A 26711-nucleotide genomic window follows, 5' to 3' on the forward strand; every position below is an offset into this window, starting at 1 on the left:
TTTCCCATAAATTAAGGTGGAAGCAGCAGCTAGTTCCAGCCAAGCTGACCTTGCAGAATGGTCCATGACTTGATTTTTTCCATTTAATTTGCAAACCAGCCCCATGTTGATAAAGGAGAAGTAAGTAAGATGAAATCTCGGGGGAGAAGAGAGTTGGGCTCACCTACCTCCCAGTGGCTGCTCCAACCACCCGATAACTGATCGATCCCAGAAGAGCTTGGTCATTGAGCAAACTCTTTCATTTATGGAATTATTTCCATAATCATCTTTCATGATCCTGATTGCCTTCCCATCTCTCTCTTTTTATTTTGTTTTCTTGGGGGTTTTTTGGTTGTTTTTTTTTATGGTGAATGCTCCGCAAAGTGTTTCCAATGTAAATACTTTACGGCATCGGTTGGGGAGGTGGGAGACAAGGAGGGGCTGGCGATTCAGAGGGGAGTTATTTTGGGTTGTTATTTTTCTTTGGTTTTCCCTGCTCTCTTTGAAATCAACAACTAAAAGGTGGGGGTGGGGGTGGGGGTGGCGACACGCCGGCACTCATTCTGCATGCTCCCTGCCAGAAATGACTAGGCAACATGCATGCATGCCTTTGAATTGCATTCACATCTGGCCCAGTCCGATGCGAATGTGGCCCCACCCTAGATCCTGCACAATGATTTCTAAGGACCTCTGTGCATGCAAATGAGTTACTTCACTGAGATTTTTTGGTTTTCAATGTAAATATGTGTCCAGCCCCTGACCCACCTCCCTAGACAAGTAAATCCTCATTATACTCGTTCCCTAACCTAAAGCCCGAGCCTTCCACCAGACCAGATATCAAGCCGAAAACTCCCTGCTCAGTGAGAGTTTGACCCCAAAGTGTTGTGGCAGTTGCAGCAATCGTCCCTTTGACGTGGTGTGAAATCAGAGGCATTTCCAACGTGTAGAGGAGCGTGAGCCCCGAGTTTGTAGAGACCGCACACAGTGAAGCCCCAGGCATGCGGCGCTCAAGCAATCATTGCAAATTGTCAAGTAAGCAGACCAGCAGAAAACCCATAAACACAGTGAAGAAACTCCCAACTTCTAATAACTTAGAGCAAGAACTAGCCAACAGCGTTAACAAAGAGCATGACTCAAAACATACCGAGTTATTGTAAACGGAACAGAAGTTGCCACGTCTATCATCCTATGGCCACACCCTCTAGTTGGAGGGTCAGAAGAGTCTCTGAGGCAGACCCGCCATCATGAAAGGCATTGTCTTGGGACACTTAGGGACCCCATTGTACCCCCCAAAAAAACAAAAACGAAAAGCACTGTTCTCTTTACAATAAAATTTCCAAACCCTGCTGGGTGCACAGCTAATTACGAGCGGTGAGGTCTTGAGTTCGTGTCCTCCGCCTGAGAAAGAAAGCTTATCATGTCTTTGCCTGTTGTTTTTCTGCCAAATCTCAAAGGCCTTTGCGTGGTGGTCGGACTTAATGGTGGAGCATGCCGAGACATTCCTGTCCCTCTTTGCGGTGGACATGGATGCAGCGTTAGAGGTGCAACCTCCAGACACGTGGGACAGCTTTCCACTGTTTCAGCTGCTGAACGACTTTCTCCGCACTGATTGTAGGTACCCTCCTCGCTTGTTTGACGTTCTGAGGTGATGAGCCTATCGTTAAAACATCTGTCTCGTCCAGCTGGCTAGAGCCCTTCCTTGTTTTTTTCTTTAAACCTCATACAGCAAACGGGCGTTTTCTTTTTTTTCCGACATGTGTTGTTGCCGACAGGCCCTCTCCTAACTAGACAGAGGCACCCCCGGGCCATAGGAGAGGAGGCGTCACTCTGTGGATGTTGCTCGCTCTTGAACAAGTTAATGAACTTAACCTCGTCAGATTTGGCAATTTTTATCAAAAGATGATTTCTAGATGAAAAAAGAAATCTAGCTAAAAACACCCCCGTCTTACAAGCATGTGTAACGATAAAGCAGACCTCCTTCCCTGGGAGGATGGGGCAGGGAGAAGACCTGCTCTTGCCTCTCGAGAGCATAACAGGAGGCGGGGAGCCAATGTTAGAAAGAGCAAAAGACCAGCGCACACAGGAAGGGTGGTTGTCATGTGTGAACGGAACGTGGGTCTTTTCCCCTCTAGAAGGGTAGCACACAGGGGTAAAGTGGTTTTGAATCCTGTGTTCCTTGCTAACGGATGTCAGCATGAATTCCAATAGGGCTCATGTCCGTCTGTGGTTCATGTCCGTCCGGTCATCCTCCCATATGTGCAATGACAAACTCGCACACAACCCTGACCACCCAGCCAATTTCTTTCTCTCTCACACACATTCTCCTGCATCCCATGTGTACCTCCAAACAATGCCCTGTCAGCGTGATGGTGTGGGCACCCAGCCCTTCTACCTCTATCACCTGCTCCTCCCTCTCTCACGCACACACCCACACGGGGTCCCCACACGCCTTGTCTCTAGAGAGCATCCAGGCTCACTGGGTTGGGGGTCAGGCTGGCACAATCAGCCCATTTGGGTTACCCCAAGTTGCACTGTCAGACTCACTCACTCCACGGTGCCCACGCCAGCACATGGCCACCGATCCTCACACAAAACACTCTCATGCTGGAGGGACGTGGCGGCACTTGCCCTTCCTGGAATAAAGTCTTAGTGGGGGAGGTGAGAAGCCCCCTGGGTCAAGCCCCCTTCGTCATAGTCCACTTCTTTGGGGCTTCCTTAACCGAAGCATGTTTACCGTGGGGGACAATTGTCGCTGTGTGCATTGTGTGTTACTAAAGTAACCGTGATTTCTTACCACGTGTTTGCTTGTCTTTTCCAGATAATTTGTGCAATGGGAAATTTCACAAACACCTGCAAGACCTGTTTGCCCCACTTGTTGTTAGATATGTGGATTTGATGGAGTCCTCAATTGCACAATCCATTCACAGGGGCTTTGAGCGGGAGTCATGGGAACCAGTCAAGTAAGGAAGCCTCTTTTGACACATCGGAGTGGGGGTACAGTGGCTGGCGAGCCATGCAGAAATGGATTACAGTGTCATATGGTTTTCTCTGTTAACAGGGATACAGAGCAAACGTATTTTCTCCTCTATGGGGCTCCTCGCTGCCCCGTTGCTTTCAGGAAGGGGCTTGCAAGGTTACATGTTTATGAAATGGAGGCTTGTGGTGCGAGATGAGTAAGGAATGTAAGCTTGGCTGTGTACTTGCACGGTGGTGCAACCCACGTATGTTCCACCAGTGGATCTAGGCGAGGAAACCAGCAGCTCTTTTCTCTCAAAGGCCAGACACGGGCTGTTAGGTGGTGGCGGTCACAACTCCCAACGCTGTCAAGAGCAGCGCGACAACTGCTTGAACTTGCTCGTGCAACCGCACTCCTGCCACGTGTTTACACAAGCAGGAAGCTGCCCGAGGGCCGGAGTTTGCTCTACTCTGGTCTAGACCTCCAAGGCCCTTGAGGAACAGCGTCTCAATGGCCGAACATGTGCAGAAAGCACCCCGTAGCTTACTAGTCCGCGCCCTGCCCTTGTCTCTTGAAGGGCCACAGGCACATTGGTGTCATTCAGAACTCAAAGGATAGAGGAATGCAGAATCTTGTGTAGCTCCCTTTACTCCAGAACTCCCTACATGTCACTTCACCACCGTGTGCATTTGGGGGGGGGGGGATTTATATCCTATAGAGTATGAGACACAAACACTTATGGGTAGTAAACCTGGTGAGCAAATTCATGGCCACTTCGAATCCCCAGCAAGGGGAGGCTGGTGCGTCAGCCCACCACAGGTCCGCTCAGATTCCCCTTTCTCTCTCTCTCTCTCTCTCTCTCTCTCTCTCTCTCTCTCTCTCTCTCTCTCTCTCCCCCCTCCTCTCTTGGCTGTGAGACAATCATTCTCTTTTCTCCAGTCCTTAGCATCTTTGGGAGGGAGCCACCAGTGTGGAACAGTGCGAAGGTTTGTACCAGGAAGGGGCCAGGCGTTCCAGAGCAAGCGTGCATGAGGCTCTTGCCCTCCATGTAGCAGCTCTGACTCATGCCCAGTCTGTAAGCTGACCTCTGAAGTGAGGTCTGCCCCTCTAATATTGCATTGTATATACTCTGATTATAACATCGGTGCAGAATTGCTCTCTTCCACATCTGCACCATGAGAGAACTCTTTAAAATAAGTTTATTTATGCTACTGAGCATGAAAGTAGTTGCCCTTCCTCTGCAAGCACCACGGGTGTAAAATTTGGTTTGTTGTTCTCAGATTGTTAGCAGTCTCTGCATAGGGCCCTGCTAACTTGGAATTGAGTCTGTTACAAGACATCCAAGGGGGCTCTTTTTTACTTTTCTTTCTTGCGTTTGAATATTCACTCTAATCAAGGCGTGCTTTGGTGTGAAAAGAGGTTAAAATTGGTAATACTCACATTTTCAAAATAGCAACGGTTTTGAAATAGCATTGACTTACTAGGGTTTAAATATAGGGGATGCTACTCCCCAAATATATGGCACCCTGCGTGGCTTCGTAAAGGCCCCTGCATGTAGGAGCACCTCCTCTTCCACGTGTAAGCCGAAAGGCAAGTGGTTGAACCTCTCTGGATTTGTTTTATCGTCTGAAAAAAATTTTTATACAAATGCTTCTCCCCTAAGTCTGAAAATTGCTGGGAAGCCCCATAATAATGTCACTAAGGTCATGTTCAATTTAAGCTCTGGCAACTTCTTCACAAATGTATGGCTACTGGGTGGAATTTGTCACCAATCACATATGTGGCAGTTATTCCTTCTGAAGCATGAAATAGCCTCAATGTGATTGGAAGTAAAGACACAATCCAAGTTATTTTTCATGAGAATGTCTTATTTTGGCAATGTTTGTTTGGGGAGGGTTAGGGGCGGTGATTGTTGGTCTTTTAAAACCAATTGAAAAAGTAAAATGTGAACTCTTGGGTCAATGGTTTAAAGATCTGAAAATAATCCGAATAATAGCTGCAAAGAGTAACCTGAGAATATTTTTTGTGAATGTGTCTGCGTGTGTGCACATGCGTGTGTGTTTTTAAGTAGCTTTTGGCCATTCACAGTGATGCTGCTTGTGAGTCAACATGATTGCCGTTTGTTCAATTCATGCTCACTAGTACGTGCCTTTCAGACTATGCAGAGATCCCTGAAAGTGCCAACAAAACATAAGTTAAATGAAAACCCTTTGAAAGCGCACGCATTGTATCAGCTGATTTGTCAACAGAATGTGAGTGCCATGGGACACTTTGCAGACCTCCACTAAGTGGGTGGAGATAACGAGAGAGGGGACATGTGTCAGTGCCGAGGGGGACGCCTTGCCCACCGTCCCACCCTGTAAAGAAAGCAAAATATGAACCTGTATCTGACCACTTGCTAGAAGGTCAACAGAAAGGCAGGCCTTTCTCCTTCTTCTTCCCGCTCCTCCTCCTCCTCCTCTTCCTCCTCTTCTTCACAGCACAGAAAATGCTACCAACCTACTGATTTCACTAAAAAAAAAAATCCAAAATGTTGTTCTTTGAGTGTACGTATGTCAGAAAGGTGACCCCCTAGAAGAAGCAGGGAGCTCAGTGTCACTTGAGTTGGCTGCAATGGGAGTTATTTGGCTGAAGGAGCGGACTGTCTGGCTGCTGAAGCTGCCTGCCTCTAAAAGCTGGCCTGCGCCTCTGCGAGGAGCGAGAAGGAGGCTGCATCGTCTCCGTTAAGACAGAACTGGTCACAGTTAGAGTCTCTGCACATCGCAGGCAGAGGGGGAAGGTCATTCTTAGCTGCTAACCGTCGCTGGAGAGAACCCCTCCAAGACAGGTCTGTGATGTGAACAATATCTGGAGCTCAGAGCCTTGTCACAGGAATCCACCAGAACACGTCTTAGGGCCACCGTCCAGAGTTGGGCAGGTGACACGCAACCTCCCTGGCAGCCCTCAATAGTAACTGTTGGCACAACTAATGGTTGGGCAACATTCATAGCTGTTTAACACGTCACTGTCCTTGAACCAATGCCGACTCACAGAGACCCTACAGGGCAGGGTAGAACTGCCCCTGTGCTTTTCCAAGACTGTGACTCTTTATGGGAGTAGAAATCCCCATCTTTTGTCCTGTAGAACAGCTGGTGGTTTTGAACTGCTGACCTTGAGGTCAGCAACATGTAACCACTCTGCCACCCGGGCTCCTCAGCTCTTTAGCAGCAGTTCAGTTCAATGTCAGTTAATTTATCTGCTTTCAGGGTGGAAGGAAACTTAAAAAGAATTCAATCCAAAACCTTTCCATGCCCAGAACCCCTGTCCTCCTTTCTTTCCAATAATTGACTCCCTAATTCTCTCAGGGAAGCTCAGCTTCCTAGCTCCATTACATGTTAGGATGAACCTGGATGGTAGAACCAAACCCCGCTTCTTGGTGGATGCACTCTGTAAAACCTGGGGTGTTTTGTTTGTTTGTTTGTTTGTTTGTTTCTCTTCTCTACCTGAGATAAGCATCTGAACAGTGATTTTCAAGAAGAACATTCCCCACCCCACCCCACCCCACCCCACTAGATTGCCTCTTCGGGTATTAAACCGTTTGACCAAGGAAACCTTAGTAAATACCTGGACTGTGTGAAACAAAGGAGCGTTGAGCTTGGAGCCAGAACTCCTGAATCTGCCAGCAACTTGCTGGGTGATCGCTTCCAAATCACTTAACCTTCCTAAACCCCAGTATCCTTCTTTGTAAGACCAAGGCTTTTCTAACACCAACACTCCCAAAAATGTAATGCTCCACCTTCACACACTCGAGTGTATTTGATCCACACTACCTCCCACCCCCAGAACAGTACCTGAAGCCTAAGAGCTCTTGAATAAATAATATTTCATTGACTACCTGATCTGTTTATTAAGGAACCTGTGTAAGGCTGAAAGCATAAGGAAATAGTAGGAAAATTGTAAAGCTGGAAAGAAAAGAGAAAAGCACTCCCCCAATTGGGAATTCCAACATATGCAGAAGAAAACCCACCTTTCCACTATCAAGTACTCCACTATCAAGTACTCCACTATCAAGTACCCACAGAGAGGCATAAATCAGAGTAGTCATTTCTTTAGTGTACTGCACACAGGAAATGTCCTCTGTGTACCCACATGCACAAACACTAAAAGGAGAAGGAACTTCAGCTACAGGGTGTGAGATATTTAAAAGGAATCACCTTGGGGAATAAGACATCAAAAGGACAGGGTGCTGGGAAAGTGCGTAAACCAAGTTAGAAATCTGGAGGGCAGCGGGGTACACATGGAAAGGGTTAGTGGCAGTTTGGCCAGCATGCGTGATCAAGGAGGAAAGTCATAAGGCTGGACCAGTACTGGGAGGTTCCACAATCCCATGGAATAAAGCTCTGATGTGTGGAGCTTTCATAGGATGCGTTTTTCCCACTAGGTGAGCAACTGACAACTCGCTCTGAGTTAGGGAACACAGTGGCATCGCCTGGGAAGGTTCTCTGTGGCCATAGTGAATTGTTTCATAAAAGCAGTTTCGCTCAACCCTCGTTTTTTTTTATGACTGCCAATTTAAGAGAACTGTGTGCAGCTGTGAAATTTGGTTTCCTGCTCAGGAAAAATGCCACAGAAACTGTTGTGATGTTGAACACAGCTTACAAGGACAGCACTATGGAAAAACTCAAGTGTACAAGTGGTTTTCTTATTTCAAAAAGGGTGAAATGTCGATTATAACAAATCTCATTCTGGGCATCTGCCAACTTCCCAAATGCTCAAAAATGTCAACAAAATTTGTTCACTGAGCTCAAAGACCAACGACGGACCATTGAAGAGATGGAGAAGTTATCTGGACTATCTTGGAGTTCGGTTCAGTTAGTTTTCATGGAAGATTTGGGAATGAGAAGGGTAGCTATGAAATTTGTACCGTGGGTTCTGACCAGAAAACAAGAGTGTTGACTGGAAACATGCTGTGATGGGGAAGAAGAGCTCCAGATTCCTCCCCCCACCACCACAAGGTCATTACTGCTGACCACCACGGTGCTATTCTTAAGAGCTGGAAACCAGACATCAATCATGCCACTGGAAGTGACCATTATCACCTCGCCCTCCAAAAAGCTGGTCAAGTGATATAAAGAACAAGACAACGGTCATTTGTTTTATGTGAGGGGGATGGTGCATTTGGAGTTCCTTCTGCCAGGTCAGACAGTTAATCAAGCTTTCTATGTAGAGGTTCTAAAAAGATTGCGTAACAGTGTGTGACCAAAAAAATCCCTCATTTGTGGCCGACGGGGGACTGGTTTTGCCACCACGGTGGTGCACCTGCTCATGCAGCCATCCCAGTGCCAGTTTATGGCCAAAACCCAGCATGCCTCTCTTGCCCTATTTACCTTACTCCCCTGACCTCTCTCTGTGTGACTTCTTTTTGTTCCTGTAAATGAAGAGGGACATGAAAGGACAGCAATTTGACTACCTAGAAGAGATGAAGAAAAAACGAGGAGGTACCGTTAGCCATCTAAACAGATGAGTTTGAAACATGTTTCCAAGAATGGAATCGCAGATTTGACAAATGTATTAATTATAATAGAGAGTCCATTAGAGGTGATGAGGTTGTTTTTGTTTTTAAAATTTTAAACACATAGCTTTGGGGGAAAGAAATTCAAGTTTTTTTAGGCACCCTCTGGAATTCTCTAGACCATGCATTCTCAACAAGCATTTGATAGCCCCAAAGCCGGGGGGGGGATTTTTTTTTCTTCTTGATCAACAGGGGGAAGGAGGAAAAAAATCACATTTTCATGAATAATGTACAGGTAGACATGCAGTGGTGGAGTTCCTGAGGGGTGCAAGCAGTTAAGCGCTCCATCTGGCAGCAAAGTGCCTCAGGTGCGTCAGAGGAACTGCTGCTGCCAAAAGATTGTAACCATTGAAACCCCTGTGGAGTGTAGTTCTGCCTTGATGTTGCAGGGCAGGGGGTGGCGGGGAGGCATCCATGAGTCGGAATTGACATAGCAGCAACTGTCAACTGTCTGTGCAAACGACATAGACAGATATACTGAATATATAGCTAAGTAGATATGCAGTCTACCCGTCTGCTTGGAGACAGAGTCTTGATCGGAAGAATTCTGCAAATGCAAGACTGGCTGCTCCTCTAGGCCCTTCCATCAGCAGTCAGGTTGAGGCATGCACACCTCTGGGGCATTCAGCCAGGGGAGGGAGAGCGGATGAGAAGGTTTGAATCTGGTGGTCTAGGACCAGACCCTGTAACCTAAACGGAGCTAGTCATTTTTAGCAGAGAGTCTCTCAAATGAATGTCTAATTTTTACTATATCCGTTAAGATTGCAATTTACACTTCTTACACTATACAGAGGTATCCAATTATGATCCTCACAGAGGAATGTGATGGACTTATTAGTAGGTAGTTGCTAAAGAACCTTCTTTAAAACAATCATTTACGACCCACCCCCACACCCACACACACACACACCCTAAAAAAACAAAAAAAAAATCATTTACATCCATCTGTAGCTTCAGGATCCTAGTCTGAACTAAATGCTACTCGGCTCCCCCCTCAGCACCGCCCCAGCCCCCACCAACTTTTCTCATGTATATTAGTAAACTGTTAGGTTTGGAATTGTCTCTTAGAGTATTAAGATAAGCTATCCAAATAAAATATTAGTAATATGAGTAATATGTTATATTATTTTGCTACATGCAGAAATATCAAGCATGTTTCATCCATTTTTAAGTAGAACATTTTAATATGTCATTATGAAGGAAATGTTTCTATATGAGTCCAGTGTAGTCGTCCAGTCAAAAAATGCTCTTTTACAAAAATAATGTTCTCTGATTAATATAAGAATTAAATTTTTTTCCTATGTACAACAAGCTCATTTCTGATTTGTGTACCCATCGTCTGCTAATATGTTTGAATTGGCTTGCTTTTGCATGCATTTGTATGTTATTCATTCCTTGCTGCTTTCAATTTGCTCACAATTGACATTTTAACTTTCCCGGCTGCCATTTCCAAATAGCTCCTAATTCCATGATCATCATGCAGGGTGCACATCATTCAATGATCATGTTTGCTTAAATAGGCTTACACGTGTCTCGGTGGAAATCGCCAACACTTTGTTACATGACACTGCTTAAGACGAAGAGCCACCAGGGACTGGATTCACAGGCAAAATTCCCAGTGAAATAGAGACATGGAAGGAAAACGCCCATCTTCCCTTCTACTGAATGGTTCTATTGAGCTCATCTCTCGACCATCCCCATCGAGCAGCTGCCAGGCCCGAGTGGTCCTGGTGGTTGTGTCCCCTTGAGTCAGGTCTGGCTCATCGTAACCCCGAGCATGAATGAAACACTCCCTGGTCCTGTGCCCTGCACACAATCTTTGCTACAAGCGAGTTCATTACTGCAGCCACTGGTCAACCCATCTCCTTGACAATGTTCCCCCTTTTTGTGCTCTCTTTCTCTCTCTCTCTCTCTCTCTCTCTCTCTCTCTCTCTCTCTCTCTCTCATGATGTCCTCCTCCAGGGTCTTCCCCCTCCTGACAACATGTGCAAAGTAGAGATGTGTGTATCCTTGACTTGCCCAAAATGTGAGGTGTATTGCACAGGCGTGTGACACACCTGCTCCTCACAAGGAAGAGGCAGCGCGTTGGGGCTTTGTCACTCTAGGTTTTTCCGTTGAAAAGTCAGAGTGCTTGTGCCCTTGTGAAAAGGCACTTCTTTCTAGAGGGAGACAGACGTCCAGACTCTCCATGGGGTGCAGAATTTCTGTCTTAGCAGGAGGCTTTCCTTACTAAGCAAGCCCAGAGGCAGCGCGGGCCCTTGCAGGAGTCTTATTAGTTGAACACAGCTTGCCCTCGGCAGAGCTGCTTTGGCAAAGCTCATTCTCCTCCTGCAAGATCCAAACAGGGAATCTCAACTCCTTTGCCAAAGTGCTGTCAGCTCCACTTAAACAGGAAGGCTCTTCTCAGATGCAGAGCTAGGCTGGGCTCTACCGTGCCAGTGGCTTTGGCTGGATGAAACACCCTTCAAATGCCACTACAGAGACCAACAGTCACAGCTGTGTGGCACTATATGACACCGTCCCTCCAAAGGGAGATGGCTGTTTTGAGTTGGATTTTTGTTGTTGTTTTATTTTCTCTCTGGATGCAGAACACCATCCACGTCTCTCTCATCCTATCGTGTGGCCAGTCTTAGTTTGAACACAGAAAGCTAGGACAAGATAATAATTTTAACTATTTCTTTTTGCCTTTTAATTTAAATGTTGTCACAGAAAAAGCATAGCTTCCTTCGTCTCCATCAGTTGAACACCCCCTAGTAGCTATTGCCTTCTAGATCACAGGTTCCCAGACTCATTCAACCTACCACCCCCTTTTCAGGGGGGAAAAAATTTACTCAGTGGCCCCCTAGCAACTAAAAACTTTTGTGTGTTAGCCTATAATCCAGGAAAATGTGTGAATGTCCCCATTTGCAGCTCCCCAAACCCCCAGTCTCTTTAGTGCCCTCCCAGGGTGGCAGTGTTGCCCACTTAGGGAAAGACCCATCTAGATCAAGACACAGAATATCACCAGCGCCCACCACCACCACCAGCTACTCCATACTCAGGCATAACCGCCTGATAGGCTATATTTTAAATCTTCTTTGGGTGAAAAAATGAATAGCAGAGCTGAATCCAGCAATCTTCCCTCCTCCCCCTCCCCACTCAGTTGTCTGTTTTCATGTAGAAACATTTCCATTTCCTCACTTGAATCAGACTTGGTTTGGGAGAGGAATTTTGTGAAAAATCATTTTATTGGGGGCTCATACAACTCTTATCACAATCCACACATCCATCCATTGTGTCAAGCACATTTGTACATTTGTTGCCATCAACATTCTCAAAACATTTGCTTTCTACTGGAGCCCTTGGTATCCGCTCCTCATTTTTCCCCTCCTTCCCCACTCCCCCCTCCCTCATGAACCCTTGATAATTTATAAATTATTATTTTCTCATATCTTACACTGTCTGATGTCTCCCTTCACCCACCTTTCTGTTGTCCATCCCCCAGGGAGGAGGTTATATGTAGATCCTTGTAATCGGTTCCCCCTTTCCACCAGATCCTCCCTCCACCCTCCCGGTAATGCCACTCTCAGCACTGGTCCTGAAGAGATCAACTGGCCGTGGATTTCCTGTATTTCCAGTTCCTATCTGTATCAGTGTACATCCTCTGGTCTAGCCAGATTTGTAAGGTAGAATCGGGATCATGGTAGGGGGGTGGGGCGGAAAGGAGGAAGCATTTAGGAACTAGATGAAAGTTGTATGCTTCATCGTTTCTACGTTGCACCCTGACTGGCTCATCTCCTCCCTTTAACCCTTCTGTAAGGGGATGTCCAGTTGCCTACAGATGGGTCTTGGGTCCCCAACCTTTACTCCCCCTCATTCACAATGATTTGATTTTTCATTCTTTGATACCTGATCCCTTTGACATCTCGTGATCACACAGGCTGGTGTGCTTTTTCCATGGGGGCTTTGTTGCTTCTGAGCTAGATGGCCGCTTGTTTACCTTCAAGCCTTTAAGACCCTAGATGCTATATCTTTTGATAGCTGAACACCATCAGCTTTCTTCTCCACTTTTGCTTATGCACTCATTTGTCTTCAGCGATCATGTCGGGAAGGTGAGCATCATGGAATGCCAGTTTAATAGAACAAAGTATTCTTGCATTGAGGGGAGTACTTGAGTGGAGGCTCAATGTCTATCTGCTACCTTAATACTAAACCTATAAATATATGCACATAGATCTATTTCCCTATCTTCGTATATAAATATATTTACATATGCACATTCCTTTATTTAGACCTCTATAAATGCCTTTGCCTCCTAGTTCTTTCCTCTATTTCCTTTTACTTTCCTCTTGTCCACTATCATGTTCAGCCTTCATTTGGGTTTCAGTAATTCCTTTCAGTTACAGTACCCCTGATCATGCCCTACCAGGCCTCCTACACTCTCTTCACCATCGATTTGGATCACTTGCTGTTCCCTTGTCCCTGGATTTGTTAACACTACTTCCTTTTCCCCACCTCCCCTTCCCCAATGTCCCCCCAGAACCGTCGGTCCCTTTGTTTTCTCCTCCAGATTGTTCATCCAGCCTATCTTATTTAGACAGATCTAGGACAGGAATTTTCTATCTCCTTGAAGTGTTCTATGGAATTATTCAGTGTGGAATTATTTTTATTGATTGATAAGATGTCTTCATCTTAGCCATCAGCCCTGGCCCCCCACGGCACACACACCTGTCTTGAGAAGTCGCTGTGGGAAGAGATTCTGCTTCCGTGTGTCACCATTCCGCGTACATTCACGTGGGTCAGCTTCCTATCACACCTTTCGTCTGATTTCTGACTTGAATAATGTATAAATAAAACCCCGATCACTGAAGGTTCCCACCATGTCTCTGCGTCTTAACTACATCACAGCCTCCCTGCAGCCAGCACAGCTCCCAAGACTCCCATGCGCTTCCATGTTTTTAGTCTGACTCAAGCTCTGCATGCTTTGGACCATGGATCTGGAAATAGAAGGCCCCTCACGAAGCCCCTCACATGAAACAATGTGATCATTTTGATCGTGTGCTCCGTGAGTGTCCGCACTTCAAAGTCGCTTTGTGGTAGTTGATTTTTTGTTTGTTTTGTTTTGAATTGTTGTGTGCGTGTGTGTGTGTGTGTATGTGTGTGAGTGTGTTTTCTCCCCCACTAACTTTTGTCATTTCTCTGTGAATACCGGGCCCACCGCAGCTTTCCATCTGTAAACTGTTTTTCTGGAGTGTGTTGCCTGTGTTTTCTCTGTTGTCTTGCTGTGGACTTAGCCAATTTTTTTACAGCTGTCATGTGCTTCTGCCACATCTACATTGTCACTGTGATGGTATTTTTTCTTTCTGTCTGTTTCTTCCACAGGAGTTTAACCAGTAATCTGCCCAATGTGAACCTACCCAATGTGAACCTTCCCAAAGTACCAAATCTACCAGTTAACATCCCTCTAGGAATCCCACAAATGCCTACTTTTTCGGCACCGTCATGGATGGCTGCTATATATGATGCTGAGTGTGTATTCAGTTCACATTAGATCTCATTTAAATCAAAGTGATCTTGGCATGGATATGTATTGTTTATTTCTATACATCCTATATAACAGAGATGGAGATGGATAATTAGACATATTTTGCTGATCATACAGAGACAATATTGTTTACTTCTGGCATGTATCATGTTTGTAAGATTTCTCTATATATACAGCACTAACAATTTGTCTTACGCCCACTGAATGTTTGAGAAACCATGTTTCATTTCCTGAATTCTTTTGCAAATGGATTACACCCTTCTCTCTTTTTTAGATGCAGGTGATATGGCATTAGAAGTTACTCATTCACAAGCAGCCTGAGAAACATCTTTAATGAGCCAGCTGGTCATCTGTGACCCAATATAAACCTAAGAGGAGCGAAGTTTAGCGAGATTATTTTGTTGTTGTTTTGCTTGGTTGGTTGGTTTTTAAAGAAATAAAGTCCTAGAGACTGTTAGAACCAGCAAGCTTATTCCTGGGGTCACCAAATGGTCAGGTAGAGCTGTAGCCTGTTCAAGGCCACCTGCTGACTTGGCAATGGACCAAGCCCTAGGGTCACAATCTTATAGGGAACATGGAGAGCCCAAAGGGTTCTAAATCTGAGAATGCAAGATTCAAACCACCAAAAACATGGTTGGCAGCCGTATCCTTTTTGCGGTCCGAAAGCCAGAAAACGCACGCAGTTTGATTTCCTTGCAGGCTGGGCCATCATCGCCCTCCGCCAGCAGTCCAAGGGCCATTGCTCAGGAAACAAACCCTCTTCTTTTTCCCTTAGTGAGAAGAAGATCCAGCACCCCTAAATTCTACCTCAGGAAAATTAAATTAGAACCACGTGCGTGATTTAATAAGTGAAGTAAGGTTTAGCAATTCTATACCCTCCTTTGATCCCTGTCTTAGACCACAGCTAATTATAGGCCAGATAAGCTTTTTCTTGAAAGAATAAATTGGCACATTTTCAAAGGGAAGTGTTATTATCAAAGGAATAAAAAATGATCTGAAGCTGGCAGTGATGTTTTGAAATCTTAAAATCACATCCATCAAGCTGGGCCCTCAGCATTTCATTTCATTTTATATTTATTTATCTTGCAGTGATCCAGGGAGTGTATGGGACAATTGGAAGGATGGCTCTGTGTAGCCGCCTCCAAAGCCACCCCATATTGTCAACGACCTGCGTTTGTGTGCAAGACAAACCGCCTGTGTTTGTCTCCCGGAGAAATCATACGGCCAATGTGTCTGATTCTCTCTGAAAGACCAATTTAAACCTGAAAAAAAATTATATCTGAAGATAATAATAACAGCATACAAATCATATTCATGCTAAGATGACAATATTAGAAGTTAGATTAGGTAGTACCTGTTAAAGTTTTTCAAATAAATATCTGAAAGCTTTTCCTACCTTCCTCTGTGCATGCTCTGTGACATTGGTTTTGAAAAGATATGAATCAAGACATTGCATTAGATCAGATAATGGTCTCTGTTCAATTAAGGGAGGCACGAGTGGGAACACATTTTGGTAACTGCCAGCAATCAAAATAATCTTGGTGGTATTGCCTGAACATTAACAGTTTATCTTAAAAATAAAAAGAAAATATTCTTTTCCTCATGTCAAAACTTAATAATAAGCTCTTCAAAGAAAAGAGAGGAAAAAAAAAACCTAGAAGAATTTTCTGAAACTCTTGAAACCAGATGGGTGTCAAAATGTTGTTGTAATAAATACCAATTATTGCATTCATATGTACTTAATGATTTAAAACATACAGCCATGCAGTTCCAAAATGGGGCTTCAGCTAGACAAAGTTGGGGGTTCTTTTTTCCCAAGCCTAGGCTGGGGGGCGGTCAAGGGGTCAGGGAATTTTCCCAGGGTGGGAGGGACGCTGAGTTGCCCCCACTCTTGAGCAAGCTAACAGCAGTATCTGAGAAGAAGGCGTGGATTATCAGTCACCCACCAGGAAATGCCTGATTCTATATCTTTTCATATTTCGCGTTTCCTCCTCTGCCACCTTTCATTTTAAGGATGTGTTTCCATGTTACCTACTCCTTTGTGTCAGACACGTCCACGTACTGACCTCTGACTAGTCTGTCCTTGAGAGCATTCCCTTGTTGGTCCAGGCTGGAGGGTCCCTCTCGGCATGTCGGGAGTCTGCTCCCTCCCCTCCCCGCAGTAGCTGTGTATGCACTGATGCTCTAGCTGTATATCTCTCTGAAGCATTAATTCAATGCAGCTGGCATCTGTCACAATAGAAACACCCACTCTCATCTGTTTCTATAGACGATGTCAGAACAAGTGGTAATGCATGGTGTGTTGGACATTTTATAAATTACCGTGTTAGCATTGATGGTATGCGAGGAAGGGGGTGGGGGGGCGGCAGCCACCCCCCACCCCCTGAGCTCCAAATGGGATTGTTACAAAAGAGAGAGCTGGCCAGAGAAGGGCAAGAGGGGGGAGAGATGGAGCATTTCCTGAGCACAGGCTTTCCGTGGACGCCCAGGTAAACGTACAGAGAGGAATCAAGACCGATGTCTCCATCTGTACACAGGAGTGGTAAGATGGTGCAGCGGTACAAGAGCTCCGGCGTTGAGCCCTAAAGCATTGCCAATATCCCTTATCCATCCACCTGCCCCACCGACTCACCGCGTCCTGGTGCTGCCTAGGCCATGGGCTGGTCTATGGAAATTGGGATAACGACCAAACCAAACAAGAAGGAACCTCGGCTTCGAGGCATGCAGGTGTACCCGTCCTAAGTTGAGTCCCCCAGTTTCTTTCCAGCTCTTCGAGAGAGAGAGAGAGCAGCTCCTCGCTCACCACTTTGTTAGCACTGTCCTTGGGGAGCGGGAAGTCTTTTGCAATCTCCCAGAGGCCTCCGCGCTGGAGGGGCACTGGAGATGTGCATGAAACCCCGAGTTTTAATAACTGCATGTTGCCATGTAGTTATTACCTGTTGAAACTTCTCTCTCCCCCTGCTCCGTGGCCTTCATCTGAATCATCACATGTGTTAATGTGGTTAATCGAAAGAAGGCTGATTTTTACCATACACGGTTCTCCTTCTTGCCCTGAGGCAATGAATGCCTCCTTCAGACTTCCCTCGCTGGTCTGGGATCATTGGCCCAACAGAGTAGGCTGTATGGTAAAACTCAAAATCTGCTGGTGGAGATTGCCCCGCCTCTGCCGCCAACACACGCGTCCCGTATGTGGAAGCCACTGTGTGCCTTAAGCCTTCGAGCCCCACTTGTCTTCGTGTTGGCCTTTTCCGAGCTCGGGGCCCGCACGTGACGGCTGCCTTCTAATCTTTATCCCGTCAGTAATGGATCAGGCACCTCGGAGGACCTGTTCTGGAAACTCGATGCCCTTCAGGCCTTCATTCGGGACTTGCACTGGCCCGAGGAAGAGTTTGGAAAGCACCTGGAACAACGGCTGAAGCTGATGGCAAGTGACATGATTGAGTCGTGTGTCAAAAGGTAAGCAGCGGTGGCCGGGCGGCAGGTTCTGCATGCTTTCTCCACCGCACACCTGACGGGGACCTTGAGTGGGAATTCTGTTGAGAAGGCCGGAGCTCGTCCAAGTCAGCGGGTGTATGGACGGCCCACACCTAGACTCCATCCACCTGCCCTAAACCTGCTCCAACCCCCAAGCCGTCTGACCACAAGGTTTTCAGTGGTTGTTGGGCCCACCAGGAAAGGATCCACATCCACTCTTGTCCATCTCTGTAGTCCTCTATCTACCAATGTTTCCTACAAAAGGGTCGCTCACTGAAGACGTGTGACATGTAAGCCCGGGGCATTTCATGCAAGAAAGAGACGAAACTGCAATTCCAGAGCTAGCGTAGGCAGTGCAGGTGAGCACGGGTCCGATGATCTCCTGGCAAAGTGGGCGGGACGTCAGCAGCAGCATCCAGCCTCTGCATGTTGGGGGTGGCACCCACTACGGGGCAGCTATTCACTGCCTTGCCCCAAACGGAACTAAGCATGGAGGAGAGGAGAGGTGCCATTGAAGAGGCATTGTGGCGTCCCACAGTTCTGTCACTTGACAAACCACACTGAGGCGGAATGCTGCACCTAGATAGTTGAGAAGATTCAAGGAAGAAGACAGGGAACATGTGCATACATTCAACCTTCATTGTTTGCGCCCCTCCTACATGCCAGGGGGCTCGGTTCTTGGCTTACAATGGAGGCTGGAAGGCCCTCTGTCTCCTTCCCTCCTGGAGTCTCTCTATCTGTTTATAAGAAACATAAATGAAACTCCACTGATTGAACAGCACCAGCATCACGCCGCTCTCCCCAGACACACATCCACGTTCCTTTTCCAGTGCATAATGGTTTCATTATTTTTTTCATTCAAAAAAGACCACGATCGGCTCAGGCCATTCCAGATGTTGTGTAGTTTAGTTGATGGATCGGTTGCAGGTGATGGGGATTGGGTTTGGCCGGGAGTGCTCGGAATTCATCATTTTACATCTTGGAGGAAGAAAAGAGAAGTAAGAGCATCAAAACTGGGAACTCAAAAGACAAAAGGACAACCTGAGGTCAGGTAGGTGCGCGTCGCAGTAGGATTTGGGGAAGGAACCCAGTGCTCTCGGAGAGTCTGGACAGGCCTTTTGTGACGCTTCTGGAAGCGTCACAGCCTGGTGATCCAGACTCGGTGTGTTGCGATCTTCTGCCCCTTCTTGCCCCGAGGTCAAAAGAAAGATTTCCCGAGAGTCCTGAATTCCCCCATCTCAAATGAAAGCAGTCCCTCTCAAGTGAATTCTGACTCATGGCAACCCTGAGCATAAACCACACCAGCTGCAGAAAAGCAACTCTCGCTTTTGTTCAAATGCTTCTAAAACAAAGAAGAAAAAAAACCTTGTTAGAGGATGATTCCTTACCACAAAAAGTTCTCCCCTGATGTGTTCTAAGGGCTGATAGGCATTAAAATGAAGATTTATCTGTGGACCGCTTTGGATCTGCTGCACATACATTTCACAGTAAGGCATTTCTGTCCTCAGAGAAGCCAGCCTGCCGAGAGTAAGAAATAGGTGATACTCAGATGTCAAAGTTTGCAGTGCCTCTGTTTTATCCCTTACCGCATGGCAATTGTAGTGCTATGGTTACCAAGTGTGAGCCACACAGAGACGGGGGGGGTGGGGGGGGGGAAGATAACGTGTTCACTTCTGTGACCTTTGCTCTTCCCCGGCCCCTACCCTCTGCATTTAGCCACTGTTGGGGCAACCTTTAATCGACCATGGAGACTTAAATTTCCTGATGTCTCTCTTGATTAAAGTTCTAAGCACAAGCCCAAAGCAAAAATGGATGGAAGTATCAGCCCTGGACTCAGAGAAGAATGTGAAGATGCCCTTGGTTATTCTAGGACATAGACTTGACATTGGGCCTAGAAGAGCCTGCATCCATGCCTTCTTTCCTCTTCGGGACAGAATAACTAACTTTGTTCTAGAAAGACAACTTAGTAAGGTATTGTTCCTTAGATGTGAATTTCCATGGCTGGAAAATTAGAAAGGCACTTCTCGTTACCGAGTTCCACCACTCAGTTCATAGACAATGCAGAGCGTCCGGTCCAGTTGGCATCCGGCACTGTTCTGGAGAAAGTCAGGCACTCTGACTGCCCTCGAGGAGAGCTGGTTTTAAGTGGCCTCTCCACTCCTGTCTTGTGGTCCCTGTCAGTGCACATCAACCCTCCCCGTCACGTTCATTTTGCACTCGGCTTCTCTCTGCACATGGGCTGTGGACAGCTCTCCCATGAAATCAGAAGGCGCTGATTTCATTGTGAGGGAGCAACGTGCGTAAGCTCCCCCTTTCTCACCCAGGGCCAGAACTGGCACCCCAGCTTCCAAAGACCCGCCCAGGGACCTCTCCAACCCAATCCCCATCACGCTGCCTTTTCATGACACCAGATAACGGAGCGTTTTCATGTTGACTTACAATGGTCATCATGAGTAGAAAGTTACTTCAAGTGCATTGAGCCTTTAGATGCCAAGATACATTTATGTTTCACGATCGTATAATATGCAAGGTGTTTTAAGGGGGTGTGTGTTCCCATGTTTTATTCCCCCTTTCCTTAAGAAGTGGACTTCCAACCTTAGAAATTACATTTGGTTCCCTTGCCTGCACCCAGGGTGTGTTTCCAAGCTGGTACCCTTTCCTGAGCTAGCTAGCCGTGTGGTCTCCTAAATACTGTTAGAAAACGATGACTACCTCTTTAAGCAGATGCCTTCCTGGTGGCTGTGTGGTCTCCAGAACCTGGCAGCCAACACTGTTGGAAAGATGCATCGCCACCCCCAGCCAGTCCAGGGGCTTTGGGGCTCGGCTCAAGGGGAGTCCCTCTGGGGTCCAGTGAATGGTATGACCCTTTGCTGGGCATGCCTACACAGTAGGGTATGCTGGGCCCCTGTAAGGTTCCCATATGGGCTCCCAGTAAATTTCTTCCCTTTTGCTTAAAAAAAGAAAATAGAAAAGATGCGTTGGACCAAAGGAGGCTTTAATACAGCCACTTACTAACCAGAGAGCGTTTCTTTAAAAGACGAGTGATGATGTGACCTACTTCTCTGAAAGCATTTAAGATTTCACAGGGCCCATGGGCAAAGCTGGCAGGGCCCATGGGCAAAGCTGGTGTAGAGGACTCTGCACCTGTGGTACCAACTAGCCATGTCAGGCTAGGCTGTTCCCATGCATGGTTAGTGCTCAGTTGGTGGCATACTCTAACCTGACGATGTCAGAATTGGAGTCCCCTGGGTAATGCAAACTGCTAATGTGCTCAGCTGCTGATGGAAAGTTTAGAGATTCAAGTCTACCCAGAGGTGCCTCGGAAGAAAGGGCTGGCAAGCTACCTCTAAAACACTGGCCACTGAAAGTCCATGGAGCTCAGTTCTCCTCTGGTGCGCTCACAGGATCGCCCTGAGTCAGAATCAAGGTGACAGGGGCAACAAGTTACTGGTACTAGTACTGTCAGAATTGTGTTAGGGCACCACCCTTACACAGCCCTCCCATCGGTAAGTATATGTGGTATTTTAATCAATATTATTATATTATTAAGTATTTTTAAATCTTAGAGTATTATCAATCTTATGTAAATGTTCTAAAAATCTATGAAACGATACATTATGAAAATAGCAGATTCTTCTTGCAAAATAATATGTTAACATTGGGGGGGAGGATTTTATGAAAATTCCCCAATATGGCTCTTCCCTCCCTCCTCCATGTCTTTTTAAACCGGAAAGAACAAAAATAATACATGTCACTTAAGCTTTTTCACCCTACCATGAGGTTTGGAAGGCTAGAAGCCGCTTTTTTTCTCCCCTTCCCCCAAGGAAGTGATCCGAGGTAGGCAGTTGCCAACGTGAGAGAACGTGCAAGTGCTATAATGCTGTGATCGGGTTTTTGTTCATTCATTCATTCTCCTGCAATTATGGTTCTCCGCGTAGCCTGTAAACTATGGGCAGAAATACACGGAGCTACAGGTGTCCCGTGCACTGCCGAGAAGGGAGGGCTCTGCGGCCGGCTGCATGAATAGGCCTGCCTCGGTTGGGAAAGTCGCTTAAAAGAGAGCACATGTGAAATCATTGTCGATTGAAACCGATCACAGCCCTCAATTTGCCTTTTCCACCTGCTGCCATCTGAATGCTGAATTGGTCTCTCCCTACTTTGTTTTAATAGAACCAGGATTGCATTTGAAGTTAAGCTGCAAAAAACCAGTCGATCAACAGATTTTCGGGTCCCACAGTCAATATGCACCATGTTTAATGTTATGGTTGATGCCAAAGCTCAATCAACAAAACTTTGCAGTATGGAAATGGGCCAAGAGGTAAAAAAAAATTTTTTTTAAACCAGATATATTTTTCCCCTTCCAGCGATCATGTAAAAGATTATCTTCACAAATTCCTTCCATCTACTAGCTTCAGAAATGTACTTTAACATTTGTGGATTAAGACGCATAAATAGTCCGCAGATGAGGGTGTGGTATCTGTGTGTCAAAGCTATTTATTTGCTGATGAGAACGCCATTGACCTTGAAGTACTGCTTGGCCCCAGCTGGGGTGACTGCTAAGCTCCCTTAAGCCAATCGTGTGTGGTGACCTTTCTTCTGAGGCTGTTATTGCTAACAGATCTGTGTTCGCCCGAAGCCACGTTCCTTGCACACTTGAGGTGCGTTTTATACGCAGGACGTCTGGAACACAGGCCATCTTTTGTCCCGCACTGGGCACCTCCCGCAACCTAGCATGCTCGATCACCGTGCTGCAGAAGCCAGGCTGCAGGTTCCGGATGTCCCAAAAAAATTTCCACAGGACTTTTTCATTTTCATTGGAGTGAGTTGACTGTGAAACTTCCCTGACCAAAAGTTTAGTCCCTTGTGAAGTTTCCAATTCCAAGGCGGTATTTAAAATGTAAAGAAGGAACAGCAACTTGGGCATGATTAAAGACTATCATGATCATTTTTCTCTGGTGGCCTTAAGCCAGCTCGATATTCATATACCAATTTAGAATTAATTCAGAAACATTTCTGGCAACTCTCATGTTGTTGCCAATTGGCATCAATTGCTCCTAAATCAGATCTTTCGATACCAGCCTTGCATGCTCGGAATTTTTACTAAATTATATTTGCTCCTTATTCGCTATTTATTTTCTCTCTCGGCACCGTCCAGCTTTAAATGTGGGTTGGTGATATTCTCTTCCTGGCAAAACCCTTCCCAACCTTGTTTCCTCAGCCACCCCCAGGCAGCTTCTGCTCCTGCTTGGTTCCCCACCCCCACCCTGCAGGGGCCTCCCGAAGTTGGGGTGGGGCTTGTGGAGGGGGCACATTCTAGGACCCTGAATCAAATACACGGAGCTCCTTGCTTCCCTTTTCTAGACCCATTCGCTGCACTCGAGTGACCAGAGCAGAGGTCCTCAAATTGCAGTGTCCACCAAGCCTGGCCAGAGGGCTCTTTGGAACAGATTGCCGGGCTCCACCATAAGCGTTCCCGGTAGATCTGGCCTGTGGCCTGAGAATTTGCATTTCTGACAAGTTCCCTAGTGATGCTGATTCAGGGACCACACTTTGAAAGTCACCTGCGACTGTTGTATCCCATCCAACTCACAGGGACCCTCTAGGACAAAGTAGAACTGTCCCGTAAGGTTTCCAAGGCTGCAAATCTTTCTGGGAGCAGACTGCCCCATCTTCCTACTGTGGAGTGGCTGGTAGATTAGAACCCTCTGCCGTTCAGTTAGCAATCCCTTGCTTAACCCACTGTATCACCATGGGTCCTTCTTGGAAACTCACTGATGGAGAAAGATTAAAGAGAACAACCCCTTAAGGGAAGGCCTGGATTAGGGTCCAGACACATGAATTTGTGCCCTGGCTGTGCTGCAGGTTGCGATTGAACATGTCTTTCATTCCGCCTCTTTGAAGCTCAGTTTCCTCATTTGTAAAACAATAGTACTATTCTACTTTTTTTTTAACTTTTTAAAATTTATTTCTGTTGTTGAGAATAAGCACAACAAAGTGCACACGAATTCAACAATTTCTCCATTTAAAATGTAGCTTCACCAATTACATTCATGGGCTTGTAAAAACGATTTGCATCCTCCTTTTCTGAATTGTTCCTTCCCCAGTAACATAAGCCTACTGACCTCTAAGTTTCCCACCCAACCTTTGGAAAGGCTAGACTAGGTGTAGTTGCAGAATTTGTTCTTCGACCCTTTCCCGGAAGGCCAACACGTGCAACAACAAAGGAGGGCTGCTCTGAGTGACATGGGGACCGGGGGTTGAGGAAGAGCAGCCCCCTAGGTCAAACTGCCATTGACCAATGCCCACCACCGACTCAAGCTCCCTGAGGCCTCAGAGTGCCCACTGGAAAACCCCTACTTTTGGTGGACCCTGAAGTTCATTATGACTTTGAGCTCAAACTTTCCAGAATCTTGTCTCTTGTGGATGTTTCTCCCTTTGAGGCGCCTCATTTGTTTGTTGCTATTGAATATAATTGACATACATTGTGAGATAACACACATGCACTCACAAAGTTGTATAGCCATAAACTTCTGAGCACCTCAACATCTCCCACCCTCTACCAGCCCCCACCCCCAACCACCACTAGGGATCTATTTTGAGTCTCTCGGTATATACCTATTCTGGAAGGTTCATATAAATGCAATCTTAGTAAGTTGTCTTAGAATCTGGCTGTATTTCAGTTAGCATGATTCCACAAGGGTCATCCTGGCCCACATGTATATCAGGTTTTTCTTTTAACTATTTCATTGTCTGGCTAGACCATGTTTTGTTTATTAATTCACATGCAGATGGACCTATGGGTTATGTTCTCCCTTTAGCTGTTATTAATATTGCCCCTGTGAACATTCAGGAACAAGTTGTTCGGGGAGGGCTCGGTTTCAAATGACCAGAAGTGGAATTGCTGTGTCACGTGGTCACAATGTTCTTTTTAGCAACTTCACGCTGTTTTCCAAAACCAGTTGCAACTCTTTAAACGTACACCAGCAGCATATAGGGTTCCAGTGTATATCCCCAACATTTGTTGGTGTCGGTCTTTTGGGCTGTTTTGTTACACACACTCTAATCATGAGAGTGTGAAGTGTATCTCATTATGGCTTTGATTGGCAGTGATGTTGAGCTTATTGAAGGTTGTCACTTTCTTAATGCTGCCCTCTGAAGTCCAGTGGTGCTCTCACGCTGAGGAGGTCTTTGCCCTGGGAGCTCTTTGAGATGCCCAGGTTAGCTTGGTTTCACAGGATGACTTCACTCCAGAATGAGGAGGGGTGGATGCCGTAGAGCTGGCTCCCTTTCCTCCTCGGCTGTCCTTCCGATCCCTATCCAGATTGATTGAATTATGGCCATATTTACAGAGCAGCCACATTCCTATGCAGGCAGCTGAGTAATTCTTTCAAACCAGCCAAGTCAATCTGATGCTAATTTTTTTTTTCCTTTTCAAGCTGAGCTGAGGGTGTGGGGAAAGTAGTGGGAAGAGGAGGTGGTTCTCAAGATCCCACTGAGAATGTGATGCAAGTTACAGAGCCATTCCCCCCCACCACCACCCAAAAAAGTACTCTCACACAAGTTGACTAATTTTGGAGGATCCACGGACCCATTAGGCACAGCCATGGGCTCTATGTGAAGATACATGATGAGAAATAGCAAGCTGACTTTTACCACAGCAGGTTCTGTCTCTGAGTGATACTACTCCTGAGGTGGCATAGAATGAACTTGACTTAACCATAGTGTCTGGTTTTCTAGAAAAAAACATTGTCTGGTGGCCTGGTCAGCTTATGGACCCCACACATTAGTTGTCTGACTGTGATCTTGAGCAAACTCCTTACTCCTATGGCCTTACTGCCATACTTTGCGAAATGAGGGATTTAGTATGTGACACACAACTTTTGGGTTGAATGCAGCTCGTTGAAATTGAGGGTATGACCCCCTAATTTCTAGATCTGAGAATAGAACATTTAGGTGTGCCCTAATAGTAACTTTTTTTAGGCAGAACAGCTGTAGCTACCTCTTTCTGAATATCCTTCTGTTTGGTGAAGGAGAGAAGACTCTGTATATTTCCCCCATGGCTTTCAGGGGGAGTTTTTTTTTTCTTTTTCAAGGAGAAGCAATAACTGGGATTTGTAAACATTTTCTGCTTTTGCTGAAACGGTACATCCACCCCAGAAAAAGTGAGCTTCATTGGGGGCCTGTCCACTACTGCATTCCATTTTGATGCTAAAATTATTGGCTTTTCCCAGTTAACTTGGGAAGACCTGCCTTACTCTTAATGTGATTGCACGGGAGACATCTAAGAGACCAGGCCTCTAAAGTGAGGCCTCTTCTGACCTCAGAAGGCAAAATAGCCGAGAAAAGTCAGAGTGAAGCCAGGCATCACCGTCTGTCAATAGATAGTCCCTCTGAGAGGCCACCCAGTCAGTGGCTCTGACCTTGGCTAGAACTTCAAGGGCAAGCCACAGTTAAGTGAACCGTCTTTAACTTTCTTACTTTGGAGAGCACTCCTCACGTTGAAGAATGGAGATACTCTGTAAAACTGGTCCGGATGCCTGGAAACACCCAGAGAGCAGAGTGGAAGGAAGTCAGGTGTTTTCATGTAGCTTGCACTTTGTGAGTATTGGATGGTAAAGTCCATATTAAAAATCTAGCTACCAAGACCTGCCTCTGCCTGAATTCTCATGCCTTCCACCCGTTTTCCAGGAGATACTGACCAGGTAATACAATATTCTCTTGTTTTAAGTTCACTTCCTGGGTTTCAGCGTCAGGGTGAAATCTCATCTAGAGGTAGCTGCTGAAACATTTGTTAGCCACATTTGTCCATCTTAAATTTTTATTTCATTAAAATTTGTGAGGCACCAAGAGAGAAAGAAATTTGTGTATTAAATAGTTTCTCACTTGGTCTAGTGTGTTTTCATCTCATTGCCAAGGTCAGATGGTCTTAACAGAAAGACAACATCCACACAATCTGTTCCATGACAAGGCAAAATGTGCAGCCCAGGAAGTCAGGAGGAATGATTTCCCCACAGTGATTGTGAATCTGCAGCAACGCAGCTCATCAGAAGCCAAAGTCAGCTCTCTCAGTTTCCCATTGCACTGACTGTTGGCAGTTCCATTGCTGCCTGCCATGCTGCCTGCCTTGAGTGTAATTTGGAGATAGAGCTCAAGTAACTCCCTTGCGGTCAGCATAAGAGACCAGAAAATGTGAAAATGAAAGAGGCTCCTTTTTGCCCCTTAACTAG

At 46.1% G+C, this 26711-nt stretch overlaps 1 protein-coding gene across 2 annotated transcripts in view; it reads left to right on the forward strand.

The window, feature by feature from the left end:
- Window positions 1-26711, forward strand: part of CADPS (calcium dependent secretion activator) — a 534502-nt gene that overhangs the window by 423536 nt on the left and 84255 nt on the right. For both annotated transcript variants that reach the window (XM_075549950.1, XM_075549951.1), the window contains 4 exons: window positions 1434-1590; window positions 2798-2939; window positions 17311-17466; window positions 21655-21802. In XM_075549950.1, the coding sequence (XP_075406065.1) occupies window positions 1434-1590; window positions 2798-2939; window positions 17311-17466; window positions 21655-21802 (603 nt within the window). The remainder of the gene's footprint in view (window positions 1-1433; window positions 1591-2797; window positions 2940-17310; window positions 17467-21654; window positions 21803-26711) is intronic.

This window comes from Tenrec ecaudatus, chromosome 5 (genome assembly GCF_050624435.1).
Source record: "Tenrec ecaudatus isolate mTenEca1 chromosome 5, mTenEca1.hap1, whole genome shotgun sequence".
In the NCBI taxonomy this organism is placed as follows: domain Eukaryota; kingdom Metazoa; phylum Chordata; class Mammalia; order Afrosoricida; family Tenrecidae; genus Tenrec; species Tenrec ecaudatus.